Source organism: Cnephaeus nilssonii (genome assembly GCF_951640355.1).
Source record: "Cnephaeus nilssonii genome assembly, chromosome: 6".
In the NCBI taxonomy this organism is placed as follows: Eukaryota; Metazoa; Chordata; class Mammalia; order Chiroptera; family Vespertilionidae; genus Cnephaeus; species Cnephaeus nilssonii.
This window is the reverse complement of record NC_137077.1, coordinates 49,931,038-49,943,466: the sequence shown is the minus strand read 5'-3', so window position 1 is coordinate 49,943,466 and position 12,429 is coordinate 49,931,038. Positions and strand designations below refer to the sequence as shown.

Here is a 12,429-nt window from a genome sequence, read left to right as displayed (position 1 = left end):
TGAGAAGGGCAGATTACTGCAAGTGGGGACTCACTTTGTCCGCCACTCACGGACCGTGCATAGTGTCCTGGGATGGCTGACAACGCCCCTGGTCCTGTAAGGATCCCTCGGGACATTGGCCAAGTGCCCCCTTGCTTCCTGGCATCTGTCTTGGGCTGCTCCCAGCCCTGGGCCACCAAGGGGAAGTGCAACTTGCTGCCAAGGCATCAGTGCTGCAAGGCAGGGTTATTCCTAACTGAGCGGAGCCTGCCAGGAAGACTGCGTTTGCACCCCGCACCATGTGCAGGTGTGACGGTGAGCTCACAGCTGCCCCCCAGGCGTGCCCAGCCCACTTAATCATTTCACAGCTCAACAACTGTCCCGCCCAGCCCTGTTCTAGTATAAAAGGGGGAGTGCAGGTCCAGGTAGCAGAGCCACCTTCTGCATCCTGCTGAGCTCTATTCTCTCCAGCACATTCCAGCCTCTAGTGCCCTATCGTCTTGCTCCTCCAGGAACAAGCCATCATGTCTCGCCAGTCAAGTGTGTCCTTCCGGAGTGGGGGCAGCCGCAGCTTCAGCGCCGCCTCTGCCATCACCCCGTCTGTCTCTCGCACCAGTTTCACCTCTGTGTCCCGATCCGGGGGTGGTGGTGGTGGTGGCTTTGGCAGGGTCAGCATTCGGGGTGCTGGTGGAGCAGGAGGCTATGGCAGCCGGAGCCTCTACAACCTGGGGGGCTCCAAGAGGATCTCCATGAGCAGTAGTGGCGGTGGCTTTAGAAACCGATTTGGTGCCAGTGTTGGAGGTGGCTATGGCTTTGGAGGTGGAGCTGGGAGCGGATTTGGTTTAGGCGGTGGATCTGGTGGTGGCTTTGGGCTCGGTGGAGGCGGTGGCTATGGGTTCATGGGAGGCGCTGGCCTTGGAGGTGGCTATGGGGGTGCTGGCTTCCCCGTCTGTCCCCCTGGAGGCATCCAAGAGGTCACTATCAACCAGAGTCTCCTGACTCCCCTTAACCTACAAATCGACCCCACCATCCAGCGAGTGCGGACTGAGGAGCGGGAGCAGATCAAGACCCTCAACAACAAGTTTGCCTCCTTCATCGACAAGGTAGGACCTGATCCTTTGTGAAAAACCACTATGAGTGTAGAGCAAATACCAAAGAACGTAGGAAGAGGAACAACTTCTGACTTTGTGCAAATACCCTCCTAGTTGGCAGTTAATGTGTTTCTACTTGTTTCTGTCTCAGAGTTGTGGCTCACTTTCCTAACTAGACTGACAGCTTTGAAGACAGGGTCTTAGTTCTTCCTGTTTAATTACCCCATGTGGGCTCCTTGATTACTGTTGGGCAAAGAAAGGAATTCTGTGCTTCATGGAATGGGGCTGCTTGCATAGAAAGGTGGATGAGTTCATCGAGCAGTAGCCCGAGTGCCTTCACAGCCACCACTACACTGGACCCCACTCTGCCCAGCCATACCCAGTGCGATCTGTGCCCTGGATAAGTGCCCTGTCTCCCCATGAGAGTGAGGTTAGGTGCTTCACTCTGCCTCCCCTCCTAGGGCCCAGCGCCAGGGACTGCACATGGGAGAGGTTTAGGAGGAGAGCATGAGAAGGGAGAGAAGCTGGTGATGATCACTGAGACATGAAATCCAGGTTTCTCCATCTTCAGACTCTGTGCCTTCCAGGTGCGCTTCCTGGAGCAGCAGAACAAGGTCCTGGACACCAAGTGGACCCTGCTGCAGGAGCAGGGCACCAAGACCGTGAGGCAGAACCTGGAGCCTTTGTTTGAGCAGTACATCAACAACCTCAGGAGACAGCTGGATGGTGTCCTGGGGGAGAGGGGCCGCCTGGACTCAGAGCTGAGGAACATGCAGGACCTGGTGGAGGACTTCAAGAACAAGTGAGATGGGGTGGAGTGGAGACTAATGTCTTCTTGGCACCAGATGTACTTGATAACCAGATTACCGCTTATGCCTTCCCCACGGGCTAGGCACGTATGCCTTCCATGGACACCTGAAGTACTGAAATAAAATCCAGGTCCATGTCTAGAAAGTTCCAGCCCCAAACTCAGTCCCTATGCAAGGCACTTAGCCACTGGCCAGAGCAACAAGCTTAATGCCCCTGGGGAAATAGCAAACAGTGTAATTCCTGCTCTTTGGGGCTTTCCTCCCCAATACACTCACAGTACACACCATGGGCTGTGTGATGGATTACCTCCAATGCAAGAAATGATGACACAACTCACCTTGATGGCTCCAGTAATTTTTTTAGTCCCCATGCTGCTAGTTGTTTGTTGTTGTTGTCTTAAGACTGTGAAAACTGAAAAAAGCGTTAGGGAAATTGACTAGATGTAGAGTTGGGAAGAAACAGCACAGGTTCCTATAAGCATATTCTTCAAGCAACTGAATTACAGCAATAATAGAATAACTCTCTGGTGGGCAGTTAAAAAGGAAATGGGATCCTAATGAGTAAGGACCTTTCCCAGGGGGTCACACTACCAGTGCCCCCTCCCTCCCTGCTTCCATGATGTGAGGAGAGAGCCCCTTTCCAGTGGGAAAGCAGGCTCACAGTTGACTTTCTGCAATAAAGACCCTAGGCTTCACCTGCCCCTCATCTTCTAATAAGCCTTCCATTTCCTTTACCCCCAGGTATGAAGATGAAATCAACAAGCGCACCACTGCTGAGAATGAGTTTGTGATGCTGAAAAAGGTGCGTGGGTAGAAGAGAACCTGTTGCTTGTGGCTATGCTCTCTTAGGGTGGCATTAATTTAAGTCAGGGTGGAAATCGGGTGTAGTGCCAACCATCCCTGTATTTCTAGGATGTGGACGCCGCCTACATGAGCAAGGTGGAGCTGGAGGCCAAGGTCGATGCACTGATGGATGAGATCAACTTCTTGAAGATGTTCTTTGAGGCGGTAAGAAATGCCCCCTACTTGGGCCCCAGAAAGATGGTCACTGGATCACCACCAGGGATTAGGGTATCCAGATTAAGTGACTTTCAGTGGCTCTGAAGCTGTGGACACACCCTTGTCCTTCCTATCCCTTTAGCACTATTCACACTATTACTTATAAAGCCAATCCTTAAAAAAAAAAAAAAAAGCCAAATTTAAAGCAAATTCTTCAGCCATCATTTTGCCGAGTGGGGCCTAGAGTGAGTTATAGGCACAGTATTCCTTTCCCAAACCTCCCCTCTCTAGTTTGTCCCAGTGTGGCAGACAAGTCAACTAGATTCTTTTAAAATAAGTTCTGACCCAAGAAGATGGGTCATAACTCACATCTGAGAGGTTACACAGTAGGAATTTCTTGGAGGTTCAGAGCGGTTAGTTTTTCAAAATAGATTTAATGATGGTTTGGATTATTAACATAACTAAATGTTTGATGTAGGTGGTTATTATTTTTTCTCAATTTAATGTACCACAATGAGTGGAATATTTGAATGGACCTGACATAAAATAACACAGATTCAGATGACTGACTCCAAGTCTCCTTGCAGGAGCTGTCCCAGATGCACACGCACATCTCAGACACATCTGTGGTGCTGTCCATGGACAACAACCGCTCCCTGGACCTGGACAGCATCATTGCCGAGGTCAAGGCCCAATATGAGGACATTGCTAACCGAAGCCGGACAGAAGCCGAGTCCTGGTACCAGACCAAGGTGAGTGCTGTGGTGAATGTATCCTGAGTGAGGGGATGGACTCGTGTCTGGGATTCCAGGCCACAACAATATGCTAAGGTCTCCTGAGACCTGCTGAAAACTCTTGGGTTGAGTTATAAGAGTAGTCATGTGTGCCTTTGCCACAAAAATTCAAGAACCTTAAGGAGAATCTCACACCAGTGTCTCCAGGAGGGCAAAAGCACTAAAGAGGAAATTATCTAAGACCAGGTCCACCTCAATAAAGTCGAAACTAGCCCCAGGCCTCAGATAACGCCACCACTTGCCACCTCTTGGTAGCTCCTGCCCGTGAACATTGGGAAAGTGTTTCCATCCTCATATAAATGGAACTTTTTCTCTTTTCTGGTGGCACCAGTACGAGGAGCTGCAGCAGACAGCTGGTCGGCACGGCGATGATCTCCGCAGCACCAAGCATGAGATCTCCGAGATGAACCGCATGATCCAGAGGCTGAGAGCGGAAATTGATAACGTCAAGAAGCAGGTAGGGAGAGGTCAAAAGAAGGCAATGAGGAGGCCTGAGCTCTGAAAGGGAGACCCATTTTCCTTGTTTTAAACACACACACACACACACACACACACACACACACACACACACACACACAGAGGCACGCATGCACGCACACACACAGAGCTGGAACAAGAACCAGCGTTTCAATGTTTTCCCATCTACAATGACCAGGATAAATGTACTGACTTCTCTCTGGAAACTCAGAAAGAGACACCACAGGCCCAGCTCACTACTAAAGTGTCCACTTTTCTTCCTTTCCCTGTGTAGTGCGCCAACCTGCAGAATGCCATCGCTGAAGCTGAGCAGCGTGGGGAGATGGCCCTCAAGGACGCCAGGAACAAGCTGGCTGAACTGGAGGACGCCCTGCAGAAAGCCAAGCAGGACATGGCCCGGCTGCTGCGTGACTACCAGGAGCTCATGAACACCAAGCTGGCCCTGGATGTGGAGATTGCCACCTACAGGAAGCTGCTGGAGGGCGAGGAGTGCAGGTGGGCAACGTAGGGCTAACATTACAAGCCCGGGATGGCCTCACATTTGATAAGTGGAGTTTCTTCTCCAGGATAGCGCGTAAAACACACACACACACAGTGAGCACTATCTTGTGCATGATAATTATCCATCATTAATCTGGATTCAATCTGACACCTGGGCATACAGCTGACCTACACAAAAGGGTCCCAATTCACTTTTCTAACCCGATTCCCACCACCAGTATTTTCAGATGCTGCCCCTCCTTCAAACAATTAAGCAACTCAATCAATGTCTTCCCCATTTTTCAAGTACCTCTTCCTTCAGGAAGCCTTTCATGATTCCTCCAGCTAAGTTAAATTCACCTTCCTTTGGATTCTCAAGCTACTCTGTTTTCTTCAATCTTCTAACACTGCCCTCTGCCTACTTCCTTGTAGAAGTATTTCTGTCCATGCCAAGTCCTCTCACAGAATGCAAGCTCCTGCAAAGCAAATCTGCTTCCTACATTTTCATAGTTCCTACAGTCTCTCAGTCATACTTTTCATATAATGGGTGGAGGAGAATGTGAATTATAATTTTCCCTTTGATAACCTGGTTCTAGGCCAGGTCCTTTTCTTTGGGAAGTCCTTTCAGAGAGCTATATTTTTCTCTAAATTTAAGCAGGGTGTGAGTGTTTTTTTTTTGTTTTTGTTTTTGTTTTTTTGTGGGTATGTTTTTGGTGGGTTTTTTTTGTGGGTTTGTTTTTTTTTTTTTTTTGCATATATGGCTGGCAGCTTATAGATCAAGCTTTAAACATGACTATGGGTATTGTCTTTGGAGGAGTTTTTAACTCTTATTTCAATTGTTTCCTTTCAGACTGAGTGGAGAAGGAGTTGGACCAGTCAACATCTGTAAGTAACTTTAAACAAATATTAACAGTGATAATAATATGCAGTGTTTGGTGCCAACTCAGAATCTTGCTATTTCTGGATTCCAGATATTCCCCATCCCAATAATTGGTTATTTCATACACTTAGTGGAGGGGACAGAATACATTTTGAGACTTGAAGCAATGTGGCTTGTGTCTTATCTCTTAAAGGGTAGGACTGTATCTTACACATCTTGTACCCTGCCCCCCTGCCATGGTCCCCCCCTTCACCAGCCCTCCTACCCCCTCTCCCTGAACTTAGCACCATCCCTTGTCTACTATGTTCACCAACTTCCTGTTAGGGACCTTAAGTAAATGACTAAGTTCTCCTAGGGCTCATTTGCTATGCTGTAAAGGGGCCAGGTACAGTGCTTATACTAGCAGGATCAAATAATTTGGACTTGAAGGATCAATCTGGCAGACTGGTCTCACCAAGTTCTCCTTCCTTTCTCCGCAGCTGTCGTCACCAGCAATGTCTCCTCTGGCTACGGAGGTGGCTATGGTGGTGGCTATGGAGGTGGCAGTGGCCTGGGCGGCGGCCTCGGTGGAGGTCTTGGCGGCGGCCTCGGTGGAGGTCTTGGTGGTGGCTTCGGTGGAGGTCTTGGTGGTAGCGGTGGTTTTGGAGGAGGTCTTGGTAGTGGCCTCGGCAGTGGGCTCAGTATGGGGAGCTCTGGCTTCAGTTCGAGCAGTGGCCGAAACCTGGGGGTGGGCCTTGGCGGCAGCAGCAGCGGTGGAGGAGGCAGCAGCTCCAGCGTTAAATTTGTCTCCACCACCTCCTCCTCCCGGAAGAGCTTCAAGAGTTAAGAGCCTGCTTACTGCAAGTCACTGCCACCCCAGGGCAGCAACCGGCCCCTGGCGACTGCCTCTTCTAGGTGGTTACCAAGCCAAGATTTCTCTTTTGCTGACGTGTAGTTCAGAACAAGCCTATGGCAGAACCACAGTCTTTGGCTCCCTAAATGGCCCAATCCCTAGTCTCTAATCTCCTAGATCCTATGTTCTTCAAATCAGCCTTTCGTGGTCCTTGATGAGAGAAAAATCCAAAGTTTTCCAGTATCTAAAACATCAAAACAGAGACCCCACCCCAATCCAAAATTTTGTTCTGGTTCTGACTGCCTTCAGAGTGTGTTCAATAAAATGCTTTTATAATATAAATTGCTGTGCCGAATTATTTTTTCAGTCTACAATCCTGAGGGTCACTCTGTCCAGGTATGATTGGTTCCTTTGATGATTCACAGGGAGAATGGGGTGTGGCCATCCTGAGTGGTCCAGAGGCTCCAGGAGGCATGAGAAGAGGTTGCTAACGCTTCAGGAATGAAGGACTCTCTGGAGGGGATGAATGGGAGTGTCCATTGTATTGCAATTTGGACAGACTGTAGAGTTGTTAAGAAACAGCTATTGATCTTTTCAGCACCCACAATATTAGAGCAGGACTAACATCTTTTGGGCCTTTTTGGGTTCTGAAGAAAACATATTCCTTATATAAATTTTACTTATGCCAATTTACACTGTTACTTGAATGTATATTACTCTCATAATACTAGTAAAGCTTTCTGAAAAGAGCAAGCTGGTCCAAATATGCTGGGAAAGAGCAGGAAAGGAGACAAGAGTGGAATTTTTATGGTGGTTGGGTTGGGGCCAGGTTTGAAGTTCCCACCAGTCACAAAGAAGGGATTACTCAGGCTTTCTTATTCATTTTCTCAGATGTCAGTAGAAGAGGAGAGGGAGGAGCGGAGCTTAGAAGCCCTCAAATGTCTAACATTAGTGCAGTAAGGCTAGTTGGACATTTTCAAAAAATAATGTAATGCACAACTTTAACAGAATAAAATAAATCAAATTGTCATCTCTTTCCCAAACCAGACAACATGCATTATCCTTAATAGTGAATGATCAAGTTTCTCATTGACATCAGAAAGGAAGCAAAGATAACTATAATCATCACAATTATTCAGCATTATACTGGATATTATAGCCAGTAAAATAAGACAAGACGAAAAAAATGAACATCTTAAGAATTAGAAAGAAATAAAACAAATTATAGTTATTCACTAATGACATAATTATGTACATAGAAAATAAAAACTAGGAAACCAAAACAAAAACTATTGTATTTCTGCATACTAGCAAGAAACAATTAGGAAATAAAATTTAAGGTACCATTTCCAGTAGCATTGAAAGTATCTAATATCTTTCCCACATGAGTGGCTCAGTTGGTTGAGCATCGTCTTGTGCACTGAAAGATCACTGGTTCAATTCCCTGTTAGGGCACGTCCAGAAGACAACTGATCAATGTTTCTTTCTCACATTGATGTTTCTTCTGAGTATCTCCTTTGGACAAGTGTCTGTAGTGTTCGGCCTATTTTCTAATTGGGTTGTTAAGTTTTCTTATTGTTGAGTTTTAAATATTCTCTCTCTCTCTCTCTCTCTCTCTCTCTCTCTCTCTCTCTCTCTCTTCCTTCCTCTCCCTTCCTCTTTAAAATCAATAAAAAATATATTTTTAAAAATCGTATACCTAGAAATAAATGTATAGCCAAAGACATATATAGAAAACCACAAAAGCTTGTTGGAAATGACTAAAGAAAACTGAAAAACACATACACAAAAACAGAGGTATATGCCACCTGTGTGAATTGGAAAACTTAATTTGTAAACATGTCAGTTTCTCCCAATTGAACTATGGACTCAAAGCAATTTCAATCAAATTTCGGCCAGTATTTTATAAAAATTGATATGCCTATTCTAAGATTTATATGGAAATAAAAAGATCTAAAACAGAAAAAACAATCTTGAAAAAGAAGAACAAAGTTCTTTTAGTTCCAGATACTGAGACTTTTTATAAAGATATAGTAATTAAGAAAGTGTGGTATTGAGGAAATGACTGAAAAATGGGCCAATGAAACAATATAGAGAATCTTCCCTGCAAAAGACACTGTCAAAAGAATAAGAAGTCAGGCTACAGACTGGGAGAAAATATTTGCAAATGACAGATGCAATAAAAAGGCTGTTACATGAAATATAAAGAATATTTAAAACTCAACAATAAGAAAACTTAGCAACCCAATTAGAAAATAGGCCGAACACTACAGACACTTGTCCAAAGAAGATACACAGATGACAAGTAACCACATGAAAAGATGATCCACATCGTAAGTCATCAGGGACATGCAGGTTAAAACAGCAAGAGAGCACTACATACCTATTAGAAAGCTGAAGACCCCAAACTGACAACAGTAAATGCTGACAAGGATGTCAAGCAAGAGCTCTCATTCATTGCTGGTGGGAATGCAAAATGGTATAGCCACGCTGAAGACAATTTGGCAGTTTCTTACAAAACTAAACATACTCTGACCATACAATCCAACAATTATGCTTCTTAATATTTACCCAAATGAGCTGAAAACTTATCCTATATAATAAAAGGGTAATATGCAAATTAACCCTAACCATGGAATGACCGGGAACAAACGGTCGCTATGACGTGCACTGACCACCAGGGGGCAGTTGCTCAACACAGAAGCTGCCCCCTGGTGGTCAGTGTGCTTCCACAGGGGGAGCACCGCTCAGCCAGAAGCCAGCTCATGGCTGGCCAGTGTAGCGGCGGTGGTGGCAGCGCTAGCCATTATTTGGACATCCCCCAAGGGCTCCCAGGCTGCCAGAGGGGTGTCTGACTGCCAGCTTAGGCCCGATCCCCTGAGGAGCGGGCCTAAGCCGGCAGGTGGATATCCCCCGAGCGGTCCTGGACTGCCAGAGGGGTCCTAGACTGCCAGACCAGGGGTCCTGGTCTGAGGGACCACCCGTCCCCCCCTCAGTGCATGAATTTCATGCACCGGGCCTCTAGCATATACACAAAAACCTACACACGATGTTTATAGCAGCACTAGAGGCCTGGTGCACGAATTCATGCACCAGTGGGGTCCCTTGGCCTGGCCTGCGGGATCAGGCCAAAACTGACTCTCTGACATTCCCCAAGGGGTCCTGAATTGTGAGAGGGTGCAGGCCAGGCCAAGGGACCCCACCGGTGCACGACTGGGGCCAGGGAGGGATGCGGGAGGTTGTCCAGCCAGGGAGGGACCGCAGGTGGGTCCCAGGGTGTGTCCGGCTCGTCTCACTCAGTCCTGATCAGTCAGACCCCAGCAGCAAGCTAACCTACCAGTTGGAGCGTCTTCCCCCTGGTGGTCAGTGCACGTCATAGCGAGTGGCTGAGTGGCCTTAGCATATCATTAGCATATTATGCTTTGATTGGTTGAACGGCTGACTGGATGACCAGACACTTAGCATATTAGGCTTTAATTATATAGGACGGATTTATCAATTGTTACAAATGGACACTGCTATGGGATGTGGATAGTGGGGGAGGCTATTGTGTGAGTGGGGAGTGAGTATATGGGAACTCTCTAGTCTCTATACTTTCTGCTCAATTTTGCTGTGAACCTACACAGCTCTAAAAATTAAACTCTATTATTAAAAATAGTACAACCATTGGAAACACTAATAAACATTTACGTGTGTGTGTGTGTGTGTGTGTGTGTGTGTGTGTGTGTGCCTGCCTGTGGCTGGGCTGACCATACATTTACTCTTGATGCAGCAATTCTATTCCTAGGTATTTACTTGCACAAAATGAAAACATGCATTCACACAAAGGTTCACAAGTATGTTCAGAACTGCTTCATATAAGGTAACCCCAAACTGGAAATACCTTAGGAATCCACCAGTCTGAATGGGTAAAGAAACTGTGGTATAGTCATACAATGGCACATCACTCAGCAATAAAAAAATGAACTGTCAAATATCACAACAATCTGTATGAATCTCAAAAACATTTTGCTGACACACACACACACACACACACACACACAAAATTAAAGTATATGCTATATGATTCCACTTACATAAAGTTCTAAAGTAAATTAATCCAAGAGAGAAAAAAAAATCAAAACAATGATTACTTGGGGCAATGGGATTAAAGGGAAAGGACACAAAGGAATTCCCTAGAGTAATGGAAGTGCTCTATATCCTGATATTGTGTGAGTTGTAGAAGTGCATAAATTTGTCAAAATGGATTAAACTCTGCACTTAAGATCTGTAGATCTGTGCATTTCACTGTGTGTACATTATAGATCTAGAAACCAAATTTTTCTAAAAGAAAGAATATTTCACTTTTCAAGTTTCTACAGTAGAAACGGGGAAGAAAGAAGTGAATTGGGAATGGAATCTAGATTGTACCACAGAGTACAAACTTCCCTAGCCATATTGGGTATTCTTCTGTCTCTTCAAGAAGCCCAGACTATTTCCCAGAAGCAGCTGAGGGAGGGCCGGAGGGAAATCGGAAGGAAGTTAACTTTATTAGATCCTCCTGAGGCCTCCTTTGCAACTTTAATTTCACAGACTCGTGCCAGGTTATCAATGACCTGTTACTAATTCCAACCCTAGGCTAAAAGTGAGATTATAAAGGATTAACAGATGGAAGTAGCCACTCAATGCGAAGGAATCTCAGAGGAAACTGTCTGAGGCACGTTTGCTCTCTAGGATATTCATGCTCTAAGAATAAGATGATGTTGAGATAACTTACTCCAAATCAACCTGAATTTGAGGGAATCGTGCAGTACATTCACAATTAACCAGATGTATCCCTTTCCTGAAATAAAGAGAGTTTCACCAGAAGGCAAATGTAGTGAGGCATTATTCCATAAGGCTGCACCCCATTCAATCATTTACATTATTTAGGTCAGGTACTTGTGTATCTCACTAGAGAATTGTTGGAATATGTTTTACCCAACTACATTTTTTAAAATGACATAGTACAGTGAGGCGAACCTTCGGTGGTGAGGAGGTAGAAACCAGAAGGTCAGAATGGAGGCAGGAGTCAGAAGGGAAGCAGGGAACATGAGGGATGCAGTGGAGAGAAAAAGATTCCATTCCACCTGTTATTCTTCTCAGATTTTTTATTGCCCCTCTCCCCCCCCCCCCCCCTGGAGCTCTGGCATGGCATGAAACCCCTGTTCTTGTCAAAGACCTCAAATACAGACAGAAGGAGACTCTGGCTCCTCGTTCCCTCATCCATGCCTTTTTGCCCTGCTCATCCCAGGCATGATCTACACTAGCCCTGCTTTTCAGCTCATTCTCTTTCCACCCTCGCATCTGCTCTAAAGCACTTGTCTTCACTGCCAACAGCACTTGCCTCTGAGCATCTAAATGCCTCTCTTATATTTACACATTGCTCCTCCTCCTCCAACTAGTTCCCCCTCATTGGTTAGGAAAGCCAAGGGTGGCCCCCTTTGTCCGAATATGTCCTTCAGTCCCCAGTCCAATTATGCACTTACCAGTTACTTAAGCATTCAAGTGTACCACCTACCCAGTATCAGTATGTACATGGTAAGTCAAAAGGAAATGAACACTTTTAGAAAGGTATTACTCAGGAACTAGGTTTTCTAGGAATATGTACAAAATTAGTTGAATTCATAGTTTTTTCCATAATTGTATAAATACTCAAAGGCACATGACACGCTTTAATCCTGTAGGCTAATAATTGTACCTCAGTTCATCCCAGACCCTGTGTTGCATGTTGTTGTTGTTGGTTGAAATGGCAGCCACAATGCTTCCCACATCTCCTCCAGTCCATGAGGATCAGGTGGGGCAAATATGAGGTTCTTTTTTTTTTTTTTAACGTTTTTACTGATTTCAGAGAGATGAAGGGAAAGGAAGAGAGATATAAGAACTGCCTCCTGCAGGCCCCCTACTGGGGGTCGAGCCCACACCTGGGTATGTGCCCTGACCATGAACCAAACTATGACCTCCTGGTCAACCACTGAGCCATGCCTGCCAGGCCAAATATGAGGTTCTTGACTTATCCCCACTAGAAGCCACATGGAATGACATTTGGGGATTTGGGACCGCAGTTCCA

The 12,429-nt window shown here is 45.9% G+C and overlaps 1 protein-coding gene across 1 annotated transcript; it reads left to right on the top strand.

Moving 5' to 3' along the window:
- Positions 1–428: 428 nt before the first annotated feature.
- Positions 429–6,649, top strand: KRT5 (keratin 5). The gene is made up of 9 exons (XM_079774163.1): positions 429–1,082; positions 1,658–1,872; positions 2,621–2,681; positions 2,792–2,887; positions 3,466–3,630; positions 4,004–4,129; positions 4,424–4,644; positions 5,480–5,514; positions 5,989–6,649. Exons 1-9 carry the CDS (start codon positions 504–506, stop codon positions 6,333–6,335), a joined length of 1,845 nt encoding a protein of 614 aa, XP_079630289.1. The 5' UTR covers positions 429–503; the 3' UTR covers positions 6,336–6,649.
- The last annotated feature ends 5,780 nt before the right edge of the window (positions 6,650–12,429 follow it).